Here is a 23901-nt window from a genome sequence, read left to right as displayed (position 1 = left end):
GATTTTTAGACCTCAGATTTAGAATTTAAGGTCTCAAATTATTATCTTGTAACTTCGATGACCATTTGAGCTCAAATTTTCACAGGTTTGTTATTTAATGCATATGTTAAGATACACCAAGTGAGAAGACTGGTCTTTGACACATACCAATATTATTCAGTGTCTTTAACCATAGAGTAAGGACTTCTCTGTCCTTACTCTTTGTTTAAACAATGTGTATTTATTTTGTACATGATTGCATCCTCAGTTCTCTGTAGTAGACATTGATGAGCCAATGTTTCAGCCCTTCCCATCAGAGATTGTCTTCCAACAGTTTGAGCCGCATGAAGTCTTTGAAGTACCTTTGCTGCTCAGAAACAACGATAAAGTAAGATTTGAGAGATTTCTTATAGAACTTATGCACATGCTTAGAGGTCATAACAAGGTTGCTCATTGGCCCATCGTATGTGCCGCACATACACATTTTATTTAATTCTTTATTTTATTACCTTGATTGCACAAATATATAAAAGATGACATCATTGCAAAAGGAAAACCCCAAACAGGCACTCAGGCCCACTTAATGGGCCCCCCAATCATATCCAAACGAAAAGACAAGGGACAAGCACAACTACAAGCAAACAACCAACTACAGACATTTGCCCATCCTAAGTGCCTCGCATACAAATCTTTGCATTTTTACTGTTTCATCATAAGTTTATCTTTAAGATGGTGGCAGGTTGACGGCAATTTATGTATCCTATAGCTCTTTAGAAATTATTTAGTGTCATAGATTAGTAAGTAACTCCACAAATTAGTGATCACACAAAGTTACTTGGTGAGAAGCACTGCAGCTGTTGAAAGTATGAACTAGTCTGAGAAATGATTCCGTCACAAAAAATGAAGAAATATAGTTTGGATATTTTTGTCACACAAAACATTTGAATCTGAGAAAGGATGCATTTATTTATAAATCATATTCTGGACTACAATTAAAAGGAAAATGAATAACTTGGTAGTCATGACTTTATTCCGTTTATCTTATCAGGTGTCTCGATTAGTCAAAGTGTCTCAGGCCGACTCCCCGTATTTTAAGATTGTTAGTCCTCCAGACATTGGGAACAAGGTTGCACCTGGTATGGCCATTGTCTTCAGGATACAGTTTATGCCCGCTGAGAAGAAGGTTAGTTCTCTTTAAGATAACCGGCCCCACCAAAAACTGGAAATACCAAACCCATGTCATCCTTGAAAATACTCAAGCCTGCTTTGTTTGTTGTTTTTTGCCTACTTGCAAAGCTACAACTCTCCCTGAATCTGCAGAAAGTTCCCTGAAAATATGCCATTCTTTCCATGTTGTAATGAACAAATAGAAAATTTCCCTGATTATGGAAACTTTATCACTATTACATTGAATGCACTCCTAACTATCTCCCTGATAGTTACACAAAATCTCCCTGAGCGCTAGGTGAAACTGTTGGCAGCTCCGCTTTTTTGAAGACAATAATTTTACTTGTAGTTCATGTATATATTCATTTGTATTTATGTGCTCATATTGCATTATGATAATGTCTCTGACATGGACTACATGTTGCAATTATTTTGTATTTGTTTATAATGCCATTTTTGGAGCGGAAGCAAAAGTTGCAAACAGAAAGTTTAAACAGCTGTTTGACTTATCTATTCGTATGTGAACTTGTCATATAAATAAGAATAAAATAAATAATAATTCTGTGACCCTAGGACTATGTACATGAGCTGATCTGCATGACCGAGCGAGAGAAGTTTGTTGTACCAGTCAAGGCCATCGGTGCCCGAGCCTTGCTGGATTTCCCAGACCAGGTCAACTTCTCAACCTGCCCTGTCAAGTACTCCTCCACAAAGACGTTACTGGTCAGAAATGTAGGCAACCGAGAGGCCAGATTTTCTCTATATGTGACAGAGTAAGTCATAATTCAAGTGGGTTCTTGTATGTGTGCAGATATCCCGGTAGCTAGGTCAAGGCCCTTCACAACACTATTAGTCCTTTTCATCAGGCATACTTTTAGAACAGTCTAACTTTCTTAACTCCCTAGGGAGCATTCAACCCCAAGCTGCTATATTAGCGATGAGGGTTTTATCTCAGCCCTCTCAGGTTTCCATTTAAGGTTAAGAGCAGCAGTAATGGTTTAGTGCTGTGCTCAAGGACACAAGTGTCATGACCGGGAATCAAACCCACACTCTGATGATTCAACTATCAACGCAACAGACCGCTCGACCACGTAAAACCACATGGTGAAATAACAGCGGGTAAAAACCTTGTCCTGGACTGTACTTATTCGCTGGTTGTCCTAGACTAATTTTTGACAAGGTTCCAAGCAGTATTTATGAAATAGAAATCCTGCTACTGGCTACTCAGTAAGCAGAAAATGGCGTGCTTATAAGCTTTATAAAGTTGAGCCTTAAGGTCATAAGGATTTTATATCAGATTGTTATTGATTGAAATTTCTGACTGTTATTTGATTTTAGACCCTTTTTAGTTCACCCTGCCTGCGGTGTTCTAGCAGTCAATGAGAGCCTACAGGTGGAGGTGACATTTAAACCCAACACAGTCGGTGATCATAATGAAGATCTAGTTGTCTCGTATGATACAGGTATGAACTTAGGAAAAGTATTACGATTGTCCTTAGGTGTTTTCATTCTTTCATCTCTACCAGTCTTTTCTGCCCATAGAATCAGCCACTTTATAGAGTGCTGGTAGTCAGTAGTGCAGAATTCTACAGTAAGCAGTGCCATGAAACTAGGCCCTACCTCTCACGGGACCAGGCACACTCTATTTGATCCAAATCCTTCTGTTGCAGAGTACCATAGAGTGGAGGTTTGTAGAGGTTATGAGCAGGTCTCTAACCAAATATACTGGGGTGGTTAGGATTGACGTTTAAACTAGCCACCACGCGCCTGCACCATTGATATCCCGATAGTGGAGTTTGTGTGCAGTACCGAACAGATACAGCTTTATTAGGGGGGCCCACTACTACTACTAAACAGCACCCCAAAACCACAGTACATTGTTGCTTAGGGAGCATCTCAAATGTTGGGATGGTAGGAACGTTCTGTTTGGATTGTGTATGATTTTATAAGATGTTCCGCTGGTCTTGTGGATTTTAGGCATGTGCCCATCCGAAAATTATTTTGTCTCGCTAACATGCTTTTGAGATGCTCTCTTAAAAGATTTCTGTGCTTAGCAAATATAATTTGGAACCACTCACTAGCAATATACTCTCACATTGTACTTTGGTTGGTAACCTTGATCTTTATTTTTTTAATGATTTAATTTCCCGGAACTGAAACAGCTGAAGACGTCTTTGTCACGTTGTACGGTGCGGCAGTTGATGCAAACGTCCGATTGGACAAAAACACAGTCCGAATAGAGAACACCTTTATCACCATGGCCAATCAAAGATCTCTTACCATCAACAATCGCAGCGACGTAATTGCACACTTCCAGTGGAAACCCTTTGCAACAGCAGAAGAAGAAAACCAACAAAAAGACAGGTATATTATTTATTAACCAACCATTGACACTGTGTATTATTCACTGTTTACTCAGTAGGATTTGAAACTTTGCATAATGGAAGTATGATTAGGTGAGGTTTGCGGGAGCACCATGTGAAAATCTCTTTTGAGTAGTGTTGGTTCTAAAAAGAACCAGTGGTTGACAACTTAACATTTCAATCAGGATGCTTGAATCATCTTTAGGGGAATGCTTGACTCTGTTTCTGGATGCTGCTTAAGTAATGACTTGTTAAATCTAAGGAGATTGGTGGTTGGGCTTAGCTCGGTGGTGCACAAAAAGCACCTAGAAGACAATCGTAGTGTACTGATTGAAATGTTGAGTTGTCAACCACTGATTCTTTTCAGAACCAACACTAATCAAAAGACATTTTCACATGGTGCTACGGCAAACCTTTCAAATACTCTCCTTAGTCATATAAAAAAAAGTGGGATTCAATCTCAAGACCTTTGCCATACTAGAGCAGATATCTCACCACTTGTCCACAGAGTTTGCTCAGTAGCTAAAGGTAATTCAAATCTTACATTAGCAGGGGTACCACAACGATTTAATAATAGCTGAATTTGAAGTTAATTGGTGTTTAACCATTGCACCAATGTGTGCTAAGCATTGTATACTTGGGACTTGCTGAAGTCCTGTGAAAATAATTTTTGTACATGTGACTTGACTTTTTTGTAGTTTGGATGCTTTGCACAAAATTGAGTGTTATGGATGTATTTTCTTGTAGATTTTGTACCAGCCTAGCAGATGAAGAGCAAGCAGAAAATGATCGCTTTCTTGAGGAATGTATGGTGGACAACACTCTACGAGACAAAATGGCCATCCTTACTAGAACTTTTCACAACAGAAGAAAGGTAGATTTTTTATTTTTCTATCAAGTCATTAAAGGTATGGTCTTAGATTGGTAAATAGTAAACAAATAAATGACCACTGCAGCTATTGATGGTGTAAGACTATTTGAGAAAGGAAACTCTTTGAAGTAATGATTTGGCTTATTTATCACCTTAATTTATCTGAATCTGAGAAACGATTCATCTATGATCCGTTCCTCAGATTTCTGAGGGTTGGTGTCCGTTCCGACAAGAGCTGCGGCCAGAGGTGTTTTTGGTAGCCACTGTCACTTCCCTACACGTGGATCGACTTGTTAAAAAACTGTGACTTTTTGTTTGCTGTTTTCTCATTAAGTATTCAGCTGAAACTGTCACATGTGGCTTTTATTGTACTTTGATTGTATATTTGTGCCTATGAATCAGCATTCTGTTGACAAAAACTAATTAATGACACTACCTTTTAGGTTTTTTTCCTCTGATGCTAAAGGCTTGTTCATAAGTAATGAGTCAAGTACTTTGTAAACCATAACCTCTTCAAACCTTTTGCAGATGGTAGAAGGTGACAGCATGTTGTATTCAGACAGCGCTTTCTCTATTGAGCCACTAGAGGGTGACATTTGGCCCAATTCCAATGCCGAGATCAACGTTATCTTCAAGCCAGAGGAGGCACGTACTTACTGGAGTACAGCTTACTGTGACATCACTGGCAGGGAGACACGCCTTCCCCTAAGGATGCGAGGTGATGGTGTTGGACCCAAGGTGGTCTTCTCATTCGACACTCTGGACATGGGGCACATCTTCATCCGCTCTACGCACACATATGAGGTATGGATAGGTTCTGTTTCTTACCCTTGAAAAACTCAAAATCTTCCATTTAAAGAACAGAAGATATTCCATGGAGTGTCTTAACATTCACATCAGCAGCTAAGCTCTAATTGGATTGGTTAAGTACTCCACTGAACGTTTGCATTGCATTGTTAGCAACAAGCATTTTTTTCATGTAGAAATGTTTTTGGTAGTTTATCGCATTGATGTGTTCCGACAGAACATTGTGGTGGGCCACTGCATTGAGGGTGTGTCCCTACGACTCTTGCATGCCTAGAATACTTCCTTAAGCAGATAGTAGTGCTAAACAATTTTCTACTCCGCAAAAATAAGGATTAAGAAAAAGTAAATCATTAGTAATTATTGACTTTGAATTATTGATTTCCTAATCTTATCCCTTTTGTGATTTCATTATAAATTTGCCTTACAGGTTATTCTTAGCAACCAGGGGGACATTGATGCCACCTTTAACCTCCTACCCAACCACTCGACCTTTGGCCCTCTATTCCAATTCAGTCCCAGTGAGGGCATTGTTGTCCCTGGTGGACACCAGGCCATTAAGATCTCCTTCTCTTCTCCCATGCTGGGAGACTTTGATGAGGAATTCTTCTGCTCAGTCAAAGGACTGCCAGAGATGCTCAAGCTCAACTTCAAAGGCAACGTGATCGGGCCAACGTTCCACTTTGACCAGCCTAAGCTCAAGTTTGGAACCGTGTCCTATGGTAAGAATTAAATGTCTTGTGATCATTCAGTACTTTGGATTACTGACAAGCTATCAAACCAGTTGTCTCAACACCAAACAAGTCCTGCCTTGTAGTGTTCATCAGAAAACGTTTAAGGTTTACTTATATTTTTGAGCAAAAACTAGACAATTTTAGCAAAATATTAAAAAAAATTATGAAAAGAAAGGGTGTGATAATAAAAAACAGTAAATAATAAAAAGTGCAGGATCTGAACTGAAATACCCAGTGATGACAATTTAGAAGGCTCCATCAATAAGGTCTTGAAAATAAATGATTTGACAAATAGTAATTGCTATATTTTACTAAGACATCAAAAATAACTTAACAATCAACAAGTTTTTTGTGGTGGAAGTTCGTTGTGAATTAATCTATAATTTGACTTTTTGTAGGATTCAAGAGCACTAGGGTCGTGACCCTTGCTAACACTGCTCTTGTACCTATGACCTATAACATCCGAGTCCCTGGTGATGGAGGAGGTGAAGTCGTCTCAGCAACCAGTGGTGAAGCAACGCTGCACAGAACCAATCTCAGCATCCCACCAAAAGAGTTCTACATTACACCAGAGAGCGGGACCATTCCTTCGCAGAGTGAAGTCAAAGTTCAGGTAGTTTATTAGGCCTTCAAAAAAACACATTTAAAATTACTGATAATAATTTGGGAGTCTGATCTTTTTTACTCCCTGCTGAGAAGCTGAATTGTGAAGGACATGGCTTCAAGGTATACAAGCTGCAGGCGTGCAAGGGCGCCTTTGGCAGCCAGCCACATCTACATGTACATGTACCTATGTTGTTTCTAGATGATTGGACATGTTGGAGGAAGATAATCCAGAAGATTTTTTTTTTTTTTAACATTCAACAATTAAAGAATTGGCATTATCTTGCTCTTAAATACATTGGATTTTAAAGCATCAGGCGACGCAGCAGCTCATTATAATATCCTAAAGATAAAGGGAGCACACTTGACATCTCTGTTAGGCACAAAAACAGAATAGTTGCATGATGATTTGGTATTTACATTTTCAGGTTGAGCTAACTTCAAACACCGTCAAGAAATATGACATGTCTCTGGTTGTTGATGTGGAAGGCGTTGGGACAGAGCTGTTGGCCTTACCCATTACAGCTAAGTAAGTATAAAAGCATTTCTGACACAAGTGAAATATAAATACTTGCATCTTTTGAAAAAAAAAATGGATGAATTCAATATTTAAGGAGAATCTTCTTGCACTTCTTTACAACTGTAAGTAGCGTCAAGCCCTTGAGATCATAAGGTTTTTCAATTGGTATTTTCTCTGCTGTTCACCTTTGTGGACCTGGTTTGAATCTAGCCTTTCCAGTCTAAGGCTCTGTTTAATATATTGTGGCTTAATATAATTGCATCCCTAAACAAAGATATTGAACAAATAGGGAGACCGCTTTATAAAGACTAGATAGCTCAGGTGGTATAAATGTTGGCATGTTAAACTAGAGGTTGCAGGCTCAAGTCATGTTCTTGTAAATTTTATTTTACATAGTTTCAACACCTTATTACTAATATTATTTATTATTTCATATTATAATAGCAGTCAAAAGAAATAACAAATTTTGTGTGTGCTTGGTAACTCCTTGTGCTTGGCTACATCCTGGATCTTTTCTTAAGGATCTTTTCAAAGCACTGTCTGTTGTAGCAGATCTACCCTCACATTTGTCCCTGTTTCATCTAGATGTTTTTTCCAGATTATTATTATTATTTTTAATACTGCGCATGTCCCTATGTAATAATTTGTTTTGATGTTGGCGCTATTTCTAGGTGTGTTGTGCCAGCGATTGTGGTAGTCACACCCATCATGGACTACACAAGATGTTTTTTGAGTCATCCCTATGAACTGAATACAAGACTCTTCAATGATTCAGACCTTCCTGCTAAATACGACTTGGTGCCACAGGTAATAAACTAAAACATAGGCAGACATACAAACAAAGGACAGCGAACAAACAAGCACTAGAAACAAACATACACAAGAGAATCATGGCCAAAGCAAGTTCAGTTTAATTTCTAAAGTTCAGTAACAATTGTTAACGCTTGTACACACTGAATTTGTTTTGTACTGAATTTGTTTACATTGATTAGGAAGTAGAAGATTTCAGCCCGATGCTTTACACTAGTCCAGAGGCAACTGGGATCATCCAGCCACACTCTACGGCTGAGATCCCCTTAGTCATCATGCCAAAAGCTCTTGAAGAGATCGAGTCTGTAGCAGAGTTCAGCATCTTTGGAAGCAATGAGCCACCACTGGTAAGCATTTATTTGTACAGAGGATGAACTTTCAAAGTTTGAAATAATTTTGTAACTATTTTTGTATAAAATAATAAATCTTGAGAAAATCTGACTGGAAAAATTATTTTGGGTTGAACAAAAAAAGTGACTAGACTGGGATTTTAGTCTGCACCCTTTAGATTAACTTGCCGGCGCTCTACCAATTACTGAGCATGATGGTGGTCTCCCTCTTTGTCAATGTCTTTGTTCGTGTGTGACAGTTGATTTAAAGTTTACCCAGTCAGTGTCCCCTGTGGCTTAGTACTTGATGTTTGAAATAAAAAAGTTGCATCCACTTAAAGTGATTCCTCTGCTGCTGCTTCCCAGTTTGTATTCTCAATTTGGGTGTTGTCCCTGGCTATATGACAGTTACAGGTTGATGCTTCTGACTGACGCCCCTAACAAAGATATTGCCATAATAGGGAGACTGCAAACTGCAAAGGTCTCAGTTGGTTGAGCATGTTAATTCAGAGGTAGGGGTTCAATTATGTTTGTTATACCTTGGTAACAAACTGTGAAGTTTGATTGGTCGAGAACCAATCATGTGACGCGCAACAAAAACGCATGTTACATGCCTCGACAGGCCGGGTAACATGAAAAGTGATGTACACCGGTGTACATCACCTTGATCGTTCCCTGCGTTGGACGATTTCCAGCGCTGTGTACGAAACAACCGCGGGTTCGAGGGAATTGTTTCTTGTTCGTCTGCTTATTAAACAATGAATAGTCCGTCGTAATAATGTTTGAAGATGACAACAGAACTTCGAGAAGAGGAATAACAATTATACAAAGGTATAACAAAAGAATTGTTGCACGCTATGACTGGGGTCCATGGGTTTTGTACACCCTCAAGGGTAAATGGCACTCTCGGCTTCGCTTCGGGTTCCATTTTCCCCCTCGAGTGTACAAAACGCCATGGACCCCGTCACAGCATGCAACAATTGTATACTGTATGGTGTTACTGCCAATCTTTCTAGATCAGATAAAAATGATGATTGGTAATTATGAATAAAAAATCAAAAAATCTAAGTAGTAGTTTTAATCTGAAAGCTAATTAATAAGTTTATTCCAGTGAAAATAATCCAGATCAATATTTCTATTTGACTAATGCTGTTAAAGTCAAAGAATAGAATTTGAAAACTCCAGATGTTAATCTATCTTATTTTGATTGCTACAACCCAAATAAAGCTTGAAACAAGAGTACACAACATTCTTGAAGTGACATTAACTGTTTTTCTTAAACTTCATTATTTACAGTGACCACCAGTTTAACTGCAGGTGTTGGATTAAATACAATCGTCCAGAGAAAAAGAAAGCATTGTTGTACCATTGCGATAAGATTTGATATATTTGTTCTCCTCATTGTTTCTTACAGCAAGTACAACTGATGGCGATTGGAGAGGGTCCAGTGGTTCATGTGACACCCACTGAACTTGACTGGGGTCAGACGCCAGTACTGACCGATGTTATTAAGATTGTTACCCTGTCTAATGAATCTCTCATCCCAGCACCATTCTGCTGTACGCTGGTAAGAACAACTACCAAAAATATCAAACTATATCAGACTGACTTACTTCTGTTTCTTATGAATATTTTGCTCAAAGATTTGGCGGGGTACCATGGTGAAGCGGGTAAAGAGCACCAGACTCAAGCTCTGGTGTTTCTGATCAGCAGAGTGTGGGTTAAAGTTCCAGTCAAAGCACTCATGTCCTTGAGCAAGATACTTTGCTATAATCGCTTTGTCCGTCTGATGCTCTGGTGTTTCTGACCAGCAGAGTGTGGGTTTGAGTTCCAGTCAAAGCACTCATGTCCTTCAGCAAGATACTTTGCTATAATCGCTTTGTCCGTCTGATGCTCTGGTGTTTCTGATCAGCAGAGTGTGGGTTTGAATTCCAGTCAAAGCACTCATGTCCTTGAGCAAGATACTTTGCTATAATCGCTTTGTCCGTCTGATGCTCTGGTGTTTCTGATCAGCAGAGTGTGGGTTTGAGTTCCAGTCAAAGCACTCATGTCCTTCAGCAAGATACTTTGCTATAATCGCTTTGTCCGTCTGATGCTCTGGTGTTTCTGATCAGCAGAGTGTGGGTTTGAGTTCCAGTCAAAGCACTCATGTCCTTGAGCAAGATACTTTGCTATAATCGCTTTGTCCGTCTGATGCTCTGGTGTTTCTTATCAGCAGAGTGTGGGTTTGAGTTCCAGTCAAAGCACTCATGTCCTTGAGCAAGATACTAGAAATTGTAGTGCATGTCAAAGTACCCAGAACACTTATCTTTGAAGAGTAAGGGTTAATCCTAGCCCTATATATGACTCTTTCTCTGTACACAGATACAAAGTCCTAACTATTAAGGCCCATTTCTGGGGCGGAAAATTTTCAAATCCTCATAACTTAAATCTTACCTGCAACAAGCCACTAATTTCAACAGATTCACATTCTCTGCGGCATACATTATCCTGCGGTGGGTTTTGGTCGTCATATATTCTTCACAAATCCGTAAATTCTGTGAAATAATGCAGCTCCCAACGTTAAAAAATTCCCATTTTGATTGTTTTTCTCACAGTGTTGTCTGCTGCCGTGCGTACGCGTTTACATTCGCGTGCAAGACGCAAGATGCAAGACACATGAATTCCTGGTCACTGTATCATGACTGCACAGAAACGCAACGCAAGATTTGCGCACCGTGCGTCTTGCGTACACACCTTAGACTTAGAGAGTACGAACACAAATGGGAATTCCTTAATGTTGGGAGCTTTCATGAAAATGACCGTTTTGTGAAGAATGCATGACGATCAAAACCCACCGCAGAAAAATATATGCTGCCATGGAATGTGAATCTGTTGAAATTAGTGGTTTCTTGCAGGTAAGATTTGAGTAATGAAGCTTTGAAAATTTTCCGCCCTGAAAATGGACCCTGATATCCAGGACGTCACTGTAGTATAATACGAAAGTGTAAGGCCGCCAGGGCTAGGGTTAATCCCTGTGTTTCTGGTCCACATATCAAGCACCCTTGTTTACATGTTTTGATTGGGAGTTTCTAACATTGCTAGCTTGGAGTGAAGGTAAATACAAATGTATTTCAATGGATAAACTTTGCTTCTTTTGTTTATCTGTAGATGCGTCCTAACTCCCTGTGGCGTGTGGAACCAGTGGAAGCTGAGATTCCACCAGAGGAGAACCTGGAAGTTAAATTGACCGTCCACCTGGATGACTGTATCAGGTATGTCTAAACCCTGCTAGTCTGTGGGGACCTCGTTGGTCCCATAGTAATGGGTAGAACCAAACTATTATCCTGTATCTGTGATGTAACTATTGCATCAGAGGAGAACCTGGAAGTTAAATTGACTGTCCACCTGTGGATGACCGTATCAGGTATGTCTAAACCCTGCTAGTCTGTAAGGGCCTCGTTGGTCCCATAGTAATGGGTAGAACCAAACTATTATCCTGTATCTGTGATGTAACTATTGCATCAGAGGAGAACCTGGAAGTTAAATTGACCGTCCACCTGGATGACTGTATCAGGTATGTCTAAACCCTGCTAGTCTGTGGGGACCTCGTTGGTCCCATAGTAATGGGTAGAACCAAACTATTATCCTGTATCTGTGATGTAACTATTGCATCAGAGGAGAACCTGGAAGTTAAATTGACCGTCCACCTGGATGACCGTATCAGGTATGTCTAAATCCTGCTGGTCTCTGGGGGACCTCATTGGTTCCATAGTAATGGGTAGAACCAAACTATTATCCTGTATTTGTGGTGTAACTATTGCATCAGAGGAGAACCTGGAAGTTAAATTGACTGTCCACCTGGATGACTGTATCAGGTATGTGTAAACCCTGCTAGTCTGTAAGGGCCTCGTTGGTCCCATAGTAATGGGTAGAACCAAACTATTATCCTGTATCTGTGATGTAACTATTGCATCAGAGGAGAACCTGGAAGTTAAATTGACCGTCCACCTGGATGACCGTATCAGGTATGTGTAAACCCTGCTAGTCTGTAAGGGCCTCGTTGGTCCCATAGTAATGGGTAGAACCAAACTATTATCCTGTATCTGTGATGTAACTATTGCATCAGAGGAGAACCTGGAAGTTAAATTGACTGTCCACCTGGATGACTGTATCAGGTATGTGTAAACCCTGCTAGTCTGTAAGGGCCTCGTTGGTCCCATAGTAATGGGTAGAACCAAACTATTATCCTGTATCTGTGATGTAACTATTGCATCAGAGGAGAACCTGGAAGTTAAATTGACTGTCCACCTGGATGACTGTATCAGGTATGTGTAAACCCTGCTAGTCTGTGGGGACCTCGTTGGTCCCATAGTAATGGGTAGAACCAAACTATTATCCTGTATCTGTGGTGTAACTATTGCATCAGAGGAGAACCTGGAAGTTAAATTGACTGTCCACCTGGATGACTGTATCAGGTATGTGTAAACCCTGCTAGTCTGTAAGGGCCTCGTTGGTCCCATAGTAATGGGTAGAACCAAACTATTATCCTGTATCTGTGGTGTAACTATTGCATCAGAGGAGAACCTGGAAGTTAAATTGACTGTCCACCTGGATGACTGTATCAGGTATGTGTAAACCCTGCTAGTCTGTAAGGGCCTCGTTGGTCCCATAGTAATGGGTAGAACCAAACTATTATCCTGTATCTGTGGTGTAACTATTGCATCAGAGGAGAACCTGGAAGTTAAATTGACTGTCCACCTGGATGACCGTATCAGGTATGTCTAAATCCTGCTGGTCTCTGGGGGACCTCATTGGTTCCATAGTAATGGGTAGAACCAAACTATTATCCATATCTCAATCTGTCTTTCATTTCAACAGGTTCCAAGACAAGTTGGCCATAAACTTTGAGAATAGCCAGACTCGAACCATCAAGCTTCAAGCTTATGGACATGGTACGACCATCGTCTCATTCCCACCTATTACACCTAGTATTGAACTTGGGCATCATTTCAGGTAAGTAATGAGTGAGAATTGAATCAGGGAGGTTTGTAGTGACTTGCAACACTGAAACAAGGAATCACAAGCAACCCAAGGATTTTGAACTTTTATCAGAAACTTGAATTTCATATTTTAACTTCAAATTTGAATCTTCTATAATATTCATATACTTTTTTTCTGAGTTTGCTTGGTGGTGGGTAATGCAGATCTCTCCTTGTGAAGGGTTTGCTTGGTCTTTGATTGTCCAAGTAAATTTGAGAGATGAAAGATAGCTACCTTATGTTTAACGACCCAAGTAATTCAATGTAAACACACCCACCTAGTGAAAAGATCCTATAACTTTCCATGTTTTTGTGGCCAAACTCGAAAATTCTTTAATGGAGCTTTTTGTAATGTTTGTTTCTCTTTAACAAGCAGCAGTGGTCCTTGCCGGCGTATGTTTACACTGACCAACAGAGGGCGACGTCACCAGCAACTCTTCTGGAGTACAGAGGGATTCAATCCTATTAAACTCAAGAACAAGGATCCGTATTATAACCCACTTGATGTTAAGTATCAGGTAAAAATCTGCTTCATGAGAACAACCTTTGCTGAGCACAATTAAATTGTGCTTAACAGATACAGGTCACCATACAAGAATGTGCATTAGTTGTAAATGTTGTAAGCGATATTTTTTCTCTATTAAAAAATGGACAGAGGTTGTGGAAATCTTCATTCTTGATTGAAATAGACTGTTCAAGTATCGATCATATTAAAAACGAGAAAACCACTCATTGAAGGCCAAATTTGTGTATGGAAACATACATCTTTTTAAATTTTATTGGTCTAAAGCATTATATATTTAATTTCCTAATTTTTTTTGCTTTTTGTTTTAGTGTCAAACTCCTTTGAACATTTATTTATAGTTACCAGCCGCCTGTATAAATTGTTCTGCTTGGTGAGTAGAGCAAGCTGGTCGAAAAGTTGGGACCAATTAAGAACTCACTCATCGGCAGTGAAGTTAATAAGTCCCTTAGATCCACTAAGCAAAAGTGGTAATTCCAGCATATCCACTAAGCAAAAGTGGTAATTCCAGCCAATTTCCTACCTTCCGCCCAGGTAGTAGTTAATAAGCAGGACTGTTCTTTTTTAGAACTGAGAAGTCTCTTGAATTCCCCAAAAAATATAACAACGGCAGTAGCAAAAAAACCCAAGACAAGCTCTCAAAAGAACGTAATCTACCCAGCAAGTAGATATGCACATGGTGTTATCGCAAACCTAACACATGTATACATTATAACCTCACCATGCAATGCCTTAAATCCCTGATTGATTTGATTGATTATTGATTATATTATGTGTTCAATTTATTGCAGAGGATGCCGCCCCCGCCTCCGCCCCCAAAGCCAGTTTTCAGTATAACCCCCTCCCGCTTTGAACTTGAACCTGCAGAGAGTATTGATGTTGTTGTAGAGGGCCAGTCTGATACGTAAGTAGAAACCAAATTTACTTCCATGAAACGTCTTGTGTAGGACACTAATTCCTACTTATTGGGTACATACAGAACACCAGTGGGTCGTCCTGTAGTCTTAATCTCAAGAATGACAGAGAGACAGAGCTGCCTTGTCCGGTTTTAAGGACCAGACTGCCACATGTCTTTTGGTTCAAATTTTGGCCTTGACATCATTATGTTTGGCTAGTTTAGAACATTACAAATGAAATAATCTAGTTTGACGTCAAAGTCACTTCATTATTGTTGTCATGACATTTAACGAGGGTTCAAAATGCAGTATTCAATAGCTTGTCCAGAAACCGGCAGCTTTCAAACTCTTAACAAATCTTTATAATAATAATAATAATAATGATAATGATAATGATAATGATAATGATAATGATAATGATAATGATAATGATAATGATAATGATAATGATAATGATAATGATAATGATAATGATAATGATAATGATAATGATAATGATAATGATAATGATAATGATAATGATAATGATAATGATAATGATAATGATAATGATAATGATAATGATAATGATAATGATAATGATAATGATAATGATAATGATAATGATAATGATAATGATAATGATAATGATAATGATAATGATAATGATAATGATAATGATAATGATAATGATAATGATAATGATAATGATAATGATAATGATAATGATAATGATAATGATAATGATAATGATAATGATAATGATAATGATAATGATAATGATAATGATAATGATAATGATAATGATAATGATAATGATAATGATAATGATAATGATAATGATAATGATAATGATAATGATAATGATAATGATAATGATAATGATAATGATAATGATAATGATAATGATAATGATAATGATAATGATAATGATAATGATAATGATAATGATAATGATAATGATAATGATAATGATAATGATAATGATAATGATAATGATAATGATAATGATAATGATAATGATAATGATAATGATAATGATAATGATAATGATAATAATAACCAATTCTTTTATAGCGCATTTCACAACAACCGTATCAATGCGCTTTACATTAATTTGATTCTCAATTGAAAACATTAGAAGCTACCCTAATGTAAGTTTAATCATTTCAGAGTCTAAAAATTGTTTATCTTCTTCCTTGAGCCTTTCATGGGTAGATACGTGTAATATTTAAAACTCCAATGTTAGTACATTATTATTATCATTTTTGACAATTGTTCATTTGTACGGCTTGTATAAAAGAAGCTTTGTTATAGAAAACGGTCTACTTCAATGGACCCAAGCTGTTGTCAAGTGTGGACTTGCAAGGCCTTAATCATGATTACTTTGTAATAAGTTGGGAAGAGTGCATTTTAATCTACGGGCTCATTCCCCTGGTGGCAGTTGATTTGGGTCGATAGCACCAATCTGTGTAGCTCTCACCTTGAAGTGGCAGTCTGGCCTTGTGGCAGTTGATTTGGTCTATATGAGTGTCAGGCCTTGTGATGTAATAGGTGATCTCTCATAAACAAGTGAAACTAAATAAAACAATTCTCTTTGATAGGCCCAAGACTGTGAAGGAGAGAATGCTCTGCCATGCCATCATCGGTAAGGCCAGCGGCAAGGAGAAAGTCATGAAAACTGACATCAGTATTGAGTTCATCAGTCCATTGCTTGACTTCTCCACTAAGCAGGTCATGTTCAGAGTAGACAAGGTAAAGATCATAGACAAATCTTGCTTAACAGAACAAATCTTGTTAGCAGAACAAAATGTTATTAGCCAAAATGCTATAAAGGTTACATTGTTGCCACTGGTGCCCTACTATTTTTTTTTTTGCTTTTTGAAGAAATTTGCTAAGCAATGCTTAGGTGTATGTGGGAGATGTCTACCCATTGCAACCGAGGAAATTAACAATAGGATCTGTTTTTTTTTGACAGAGCTAGAATGTTGTCATTTTGATTCATGTACAAGCCAATGATGACATTATAAAATGTGTGTGTGTAGTTGCGCCTTTTCAGGCATTTCTATGAATAAAATTTCTAACCTTTCAATATATACAGAGACCTGATGATGTCCTAGTAAACCAGCTGGAGAAGTTGACTCTGACTAACGTGTCCTCCTTGCCACTCCACACCAGAGTGGATCTTGAAGATCCATTTGTTATCCTTACCAAGGAAGAAGATGAAGACAAAGAAGTCTCATTTATGGTAAGACATTGTCAACTCGTCTCTTTCAAGCATTTGTTATAAAAAAAAAATCATAAATTGTTTGCCAATCCAAAAAGTTTGTATGATTAGTTACAACCTTGTTGTAAAAACTTCTCTTCATGCAACAAGAGTGTTCCTTTTGGAGATGGACTTGAAGACAATGTTGTCCACAGTGAGGAGGGCCACCTCGTAGTACTTGGCGACAGACACAAAAATTTCACTACATTTCTAAAAGCCCTTGTTGATCACGTGTCTACATTGGTATTTTTTTTGTTTCTCAGGATATACCGCTAGAGGTTGGCGAGTCATGCACCTTAATCATTCAATTTGATCCAGCCTACCTAGATGACTCTAACTCAAGAGTGGCTGAGAAGGTACTAACATTCCGCTACCAGGAACACCCTCACGTTGTAAGTACTCAAGGCTCTAGGTGTTACCCAACTCTGTCTCTCCAAACAACCTTCAAGAACAGAAATGCAATGTTATAGGAGAACTTCTTTCTACAACGTGACTGCATAGGCTAAAAACAGTCGTCTGTAATTTAGGGTACATGCGTATTTAAAAAAAATCACTCAGCATTTGCAAAGGAGTTCCCTTATTTCTGCCATGGTTAAAATAGCAGTGGTTACCAAAGTTTACATTTTTGTCAGAACCCTTTGCCTTACATAGCATTTCAAGACAGAATTTCAAAGCCTAAAAGGGAAAACAGGTTTTATACTTCATAAAGTATAAGATCTGGGACTACATATTTTCTATTCCGAGTAATGGCTTTTTGTGTATAATGTTTTCACCACCTCAGGACTATGTAGGTCTCCGTGGTGAGGTCTACTTCCCCAACCTGACCTTTGAGAAGATGGATGTGGATTTTGGCTGCATCCTCAACGACACCGAAGTCACACGTTATGTCAATATCACCAACAACAGCCCCATGCCGGTGAAGTATCGCTGGTCCTTCCTGGAACCCTCTAATCCCATTGTCATTTACCCTCAACCCCTCCCTGAGGCTCTGATGGGAGGAGATGGGAGCGGTGGGGAAGGGGATCAGCATGTTGCCTTTGAGGAGCCGTGTGAGGAGACGGAGACAGACGGAGCAGAGAAAGGAATGGAATCTGAGGAACAGGAGAAAGAGGTCAGTTTGTTTTGAAATGAGATTCTATGAAGAACATCATTTATGTTTAGAATATATGAATAAACCGACCCATTGTCACTCCGTAATGCATTGACCAATTACTTCTCTAACACAAAGCAGGAATAATTGAGATACAATTATTGTGCTCTACTTGTATAGTGGCATGTCATAGCCCAGTTGTCTCATGCATCAGAGTTCTGATTGCTGAGTCATTGATTCCCAATTGTGCCACTTGTTTCCTCAATCAAGAAACCTCACCAGGATTTGTTCTCTTAACTCAGGCATGTCAGGTGCATAATAATAACAATAATAATGATTACATTTATATAGCGCTTTATACTAAAAATAAGTTTCTAAGCGCTTCACAAAAAAAAATATATATTATATATATACAAATGATAAGTAAGCAAACGGAAAAATTAAAGCTAGAAATATACAATAAAAATACAAAAGTTACACGAAATATACAACATAACAGGCTATTTAGAAGAAACCAATATCATTAGACTATGAGAAAAAATTATTGTAATCTCATTGGCACTGATGGAAACCATTGAAAAGATGGGTTTTTAATTGTGTTTTGTATCGTGTGTTGGTACGGGGACCTGGTGCAAACTGGGATGACGATGAAGATCTAAGGTTGATTGAGGGGAACCTGCGAGATCATGTTGTGTTGGGTTAAGCCCTTAGTAATAATGTAAGCAACTGGAGGGCGTATTCTCTCTCTAGGGAGTTGAGCAAGTTTGAGGAATGGTTTTATTATTTCTGATGAAGATGAACAGGGATAATAACTCTGAAAGGCGTCTAGCTACTAATATATGTTTGCTATATTAGAACCACATAATCCATACTTGTTTGTGATTTTGTTTGCAGAAACCTGTCGAGACCCTCTTGGAGGACATCCCAACCACCGTCAACATCAAACTCCCTGAGGAGAGCGTAAAAGACACCCAGTCTGTCAAAATGATCCCAGAGGACACCAAAGACTCCATCATCCACGAGGAGAAACATGAGGAGAAATCCAAGAAGCCTCCCAGGAAGACACCAAGGAAGACGACAGGGAAGAGTCAAGGGAAGTCTTCTCGGTCAGGGAAGACCTCTGTCAGTGAAGACAGCAAGAAGAGGAAGGAGGACAAAGCAGAGAGAGGAGACGTGGAGACGCCTGGAGAACAGGTAACCATCTTTAGATGATTTAATTATTCCCTGTACAACCTGTGTTAGTGTTAAATCACACATGACCTGTCTGGGTTATGTCTGTGACTTGTTATCATTGTGCAATGTTTGCTTGATCTGATTGGGGTCAGTTCTGGGGTAAGAGTTTCCTTTTGTGTAATTCCTGGTCATTTTTGCCCTTTTATTGTGGGGGTTTTGTTTTGTATGTGCTTTTTGTCAATTACTGCTTTTTATTGTATAAACTACCATATTGTTCTTTAAGAGACCATAATGCATACCGTGAGTGTCTTTTTAATCATCATTGATGAAACAAAATAAACCATTTCTTACCAACTAGATACTAAGCATAGTGGACATGTCATCAGTGGTTGCTGATGACCATCTTGCAGATGACAGGCAGAGTATGGGCAGTCGTACCTCTCTACGCCCTGCCAGTGCCAGGCGCAGACGGCAGGCTAAGCTTGCCTACTTCCAAGCCATCACTGAGCCAACAGTCGTTGGCATTGAAGAGGTTAGTCGTTCTTATTTATCACCAAATTTATCACCAGAAGTTGCTTTTAGTGTCTTGGCAGACAAATATTGTATATACAATTCGATTCAGTTCAAATCAACATTTATTAACAACTTAACTCAAAGAGAAGTACGTTGAATGGAAATAACAATGTGATAATAAACTTTAAAGGAACGTAGTATTAAATTAACAATGACAAGAAGGGGTTTTGAAGAGGGAACAAATGTATGGTACATGTGTATATCCACAGTTCGGTAAGCTGATTATTGGGGAACCAGCAGTGTTTAAAAAGAGACTTTGAATGGACTCACAGTATTACTGTGTCAAATTCAAAGTCTATACACTAAATATACTATGCAAGTCTCATGCATATTCTAACCTTTCGCCTTGTTACAGATGCTAGGTTTGTTTCTTGACTGGTATGACGGCTTCACTTGTTAAATGTTTTAGAGAAATGATTTTTCGCCAAAAAAAAGTCATGCAACTTAAAAGTGTTTGTTTTGAATCCCTTTTTTAGAACCTAACGATCCCATATTGTTTAGGTTCAAACAAGACTTGCACGGCTTATATTTTGCTCTCTTCCAAGTTTATTTATTGTCATTTGAAAGAATAGCTTTTTTCCCTCTCCAATTACAGGCTTGGAACTTTCAATCGGTTTTACTTTCTAAATCAAATAACGGATCTCATTTACTTCTCTTAATATCCAAAAAAATCTTTTGATTGTTTCTCAGGTCTTTGATATTCTACCCCTGTATGGTATTCTGATGCCCGGTGAGTCAGATATCACAACCTTCACCTTCTATGGCCATACAGATATAGGGAGTGAAGCCAAGGCCCTATGTCATGTCGAGGGAGGACCCTGCTACGAGTTGTCACTACGAGGCGAGGCCTCCATCGTGCAGTATGATTTTGACACCAAACACATTGACTATGGAAAACGGGTAAGTTCAGGATGTGCACCCTTGATAGCTTGTTTCATGTTTTTGTCGCTTGATCAGTCATAATTTTCGTCTAAGGCCTCTAGGGGCTTAAAATAAACATTTCTTCATCCTTCAGATGGGATGCATGTTTTGTGTAATGTACATTAAAGAACTATACTCTTATTGCTAAGAGATGGAGTTTGCTTAGGGTTTCTTGCAGTGGCTGCTGAATTTGCTGCAGCACCTTTACAAGTGGTACATAAGGGGGTCTTAATTCAAAATATTCAAAAACCTGTCTAGGAAATAAATAATGGTATGCGATTTGAGATACTTGTAGATATAGCATTATATTAAAACTGGTTGTTATTATATAACATGTATAACAATATCATTTTGTAGTGTTGGTAAAAAAGTATAAGTATTACGGTACATTTTCCAATTTCACAAATTTCTTTCAGATGTTTGACCAAGTTGCTGAAGCAGAGATTGTCCTTCATAACACTGGTAAGGTTGGTTTTGACTTCCAAGCTATCAATATGGATCCCACCACAGGTAGACGCCCAGTACCAGGCTTACCAGTTATGATTCCTCATGCGGGTCGCATTGAGGCACTCCAGGAACTTAAACTACTTGTCAAGTTCCTTCCAGGTGTTCCTGAGAAGTTCCACAAGAGTTTTGATGTGAGTTGTTGCTCTTTCTCTTCTTTCTTTATGCCTAAACTACCTCAATTTTTAAATGTTAATCCATACTCCACTCCAATGCATAGTTTTAGGTTATCAGAAGAATAACAAGATTTTTTCCTAAGAGTTTTAGGTTACATTTTTTGCAGTGCATTTTTGTTGAATTAAGTTTCTAAAAAATATATGTTTTATCTACAAGTCTCATTTTTTTTCCCCTCCAAATTTCTGTGTATGGAGAAAATAAGACAAAATCTGAAACTTTTCTGACTTTCCTCTGGTAGAACGTTCTTAGGTTTTTTTTATTTTCGAAAAAACTTTTCCTCGTAAAGTTTTCAATAAATTTCTGCAAGTTTTTCCTGAAATTAAATTTATTTTTATCCATAAAAATTGTTGTTTTTGCCATTGAATAGATTCAAGTGGCTCATTTTGAGCCAGACACCATTAACCTCTGCGGGGAGGGAGTGTTTCCTCGGATTTCTCTGGACCTCCCAAGGTACGGTGATGAGGAGGGTCTCTACACCTCCCTACTGAAAGAGGCCAAGGAGACCCTTGGTAGAGACACCCGTAAAGGTGGCAAGTCACTCTTTGGAGGAACGACCACAGGGTCACCAATGCCCTCCTTGACACCCAGGGACCCATCCCATGAAGATGCAAAGTCTATCCTTTCCATGCAGGTAAGATGTGATTTAATGTTTACCCTTACACCCCAATATACATGTGACTGTGGGAAACCACAAACAATAAAGCACTTGATGTACCGCCCAGATTGACAATCACGACACCTAGGCACAGTATAAGCCTTGGCTAACATGCTAACAGATTGACAATCACGACACCTAGGCACAGCATAAGCCTTGGCTAACATGCTAACAGATTGACAATCACGACACCTAGGCACAGCAATAAGCCTTGGCTAACATGCTAACAGATTGACAATCACGACACCTAGGCACAGCATAAGCCTTGGCTAACATGCTAACAGATTGACAATCACGACACCTAGGCACAGCATAAGCCTTGGCTAACATGCTAACAGATTGACAATCACGACACCTAGGCACAGCATAAGCCTTGGCTAACATGCTAACAGATTGACAATCACGACACCTAGGAACAGCATAAGCCTTGGCTAACATGCTAACATTGGTGTGATAGTGCATGCTATAGAGAGTTATGATATATAGAAAATGTTGTTTACAGGAAATGGTTGAAATCCCAACATAGTATTTTGGCTTGTAACCTTTCAGTGGTACGCAAAGGTGTTTCCTGCTTAGCTTTATTGTGTGCTTATGTGGCTCTATAAAATTAGTCCCAAAACCAGGTATTAAGTGTCAACAGATGGCCTTTTCTTGGTACAGAAATGCAGAAAATCTCAAACTCCTCTAAAAAAGAGAAAGATTATCTTTTGGAGAAATGGACAAATAACTTTTGTATATTTGTTCTAACCTGCGTAGAATGAGTTTCCATCAGAACTGGAACTGCAGATGGAAGTGGAGCGTCTGGTTGTGAAAGAGTTTGCCTTAGAGATGCAACAGAGTAACAGCTCCTCCAACCATGAGTCCAATATGAACAATGGCCCATCAAGACCTACCTACAGCAAGACACCCCGAACATCAAGGGCAAAGAAGAGTACCAAAATCAAGTAAGAATTATCAACAACTTTAAAGGGAGATTTTACCTTTGGTAATTCATGTAATTACTCCAAAAACCATTGACCATACAAGCTTAATTGGTTAAGAGCACTGGAGAGTTGTTGATATTATAAAACAGTGTCAGAAACGACAACCTTTGAAGTTATGTAGTTTCAGAGAAATTGGTAAATTTTGATCTGAGAAAGGCTTCTTGAGGCATCTGAAAGCATACAATTCTACACAAGTGTATTTTTTGCCCCATTATTTTCTTGCAACTTTGATGATCAATAACATGAATAAAGCCCAAATTCGCACAGGTTTGGTATTGCATGCATATGTTGGGATACACCAAGTAAGGATACTTTGACATTAGCCAAAAGATGAAACTAAATTCAATTCAAACTCACATCATGCCATACTTCTTAATTAATATTAATTTTTTTTTTTTACAGGGCTCGCTTAACAGACTACCTGTTGGACTTTGGCTATGTTGTCCTTGGTACAGTGCGTACCCATATTGTCAGAGCCACAAACACAGGCTACTTCGCTGCCTCATTCTCTGTTGACCGTGCCAGCTTGGCAGGGTCTGGATTCAACGTGGAGCTAGATCGTGTTCGTCAACTACCAGGTTACCCTGAGCATGAGACGGTGGATTTTAGGGTCAGCTTTGATCCTCGAGGGGCCAATCTTGGGCTCGGTGGCGTTCAGGCCATTGTCCCAATAAACGTAAGTATCATTTGGTGCATTTTAAATTTTCAAATCATAATAAAACTGCACACAGGCAATCGTCTTTGATGTAAAGATTTTAAAATGTAGACCTTCCTATTGGAATGTCCCACCCCGAGTGCTTGCCAACCGTGGTTGGAAAACTATGGGAAGCCATAAAGGCAAACCAAAAACAGATAACCACATTGTCTAACAATGTTACACACTATGAGTGAGTAAACACAATGTGTAGCTTAGTGATTTGAGCCTGCACCAGAATGGAATATAAAACTTGCCGTACACGT

At 38.8% G+C, this 23901-nt stretch overlaps 1 protein-coding gene across 1 annotated transcript in view; it reads left to right on the top strand.

The window, feature by feature from the left end:
• The window catches only part of LOC139935405 (hydrocephalus-inducing protein homolog), a 72040-nt gene that overhangs the window by 3291 nt on the left and 44848 nt on the right, over positions 1 to 23901 (top strand). The window contains exons 4-31 of the mRNA XM_071929974.1: positions 248 to 367; positions 1028 to 1162; positions 1720 to 1919; positions 2485 to 2609; positions 3309 to 3510; positions 4257 to 4383; positions 4909 to 5184; positions 5615 to 5906; positions 6317 to 6531; positions 6950 to 7050; positions 7713 to 7848; positions 8034 to 8198; positions 9595 to 9747; positions 11331 to 11434; positions 13041 to 13175; positions 13578 to 13719; positions 14516 to 14628; positions 16204 to 16354; positions 16701 to 16847; positions 17129 to 17257; positions 17647 to 17976; positions 18850 to 19149; positions 19487 to 19660; positions 20392 to 20601; positions 21039 to 21260; positions 21671 to 21934; positions 22715 to 22902; positions 23344 to 23617. Coding sequence (XP_071786075.1) covers positions 248 to 367; positions 1028 to 1162; positions 1720 to 1919; positions 2485 to 2609; positions 3309 to 3510; positions 4257 to 4383; positions 4909 to 5184; positions 5615 to 5906; positions 6317 to 6531; positions 6950 to 7050; positions 7713 to 7848; positions 8034 to 8198; positions 9595 to 9747; positions 11331 to 11434; positions 13041 to 13175; positions 13578 to 13719; positions 14516 to 14628; positions 16204 to 16354; positions 16701 to 16847; positions 17129 to 17257; positions 17647 to 17976; positions 18850 to 19149; positions 19487 to 19660; positions 20392 to 20601; positions 21039 to 21260; positions 21671 to 21934; positions 22715 to 22902; positions 23344 to 23617 — 5130 coding nt within the window. The remainder of the gene's footprint in view (positions 1 to 247; positions 368 to 1027; positions 1163 to 1719; positions 1920 to 2484; positions 2610 to 3308; positions 3511 to 4256; positions 4384 to 4908; positions 5185 to 5614; positions 5907 to 6316; positions 6532 to 6949; positions 7051 to 7712; positions 7849 to 8033; positions 8199 to 9594; positions 9748 to 11330; positions 11435 to 13040; positions 13176 to 13577; positions 13720 to 14515; positions 14629 to 16203; positions 16355 to 16700; positions 16848 to 17128; positions 17258 to 17646; positions 17977 to 18849; positions 19150 to 19486; positions 19661 to 20391; positions 20602 to 21038; positions 21261 to 21670; positions 21935 to 22714; positions 22903 to 23343; positions 23618 to 23901) is intronic.

The sequence above is a fragment of the Asterias amurensis genome, chromosome 3 (assembly GCF_032118995.1).
Source record: "Asterias amurensis chromosome 3, ASM3211899v1".
Lineage (NCBI taxonomy): Eukaryota > Metazoa > Echinodermata > Asteroidea > Forcipulatida > Asteriidae > Asterias > Asterias amurensis.
This window is presented reverse-complemented; position numbering and strand designations above follow the sequence as displayed.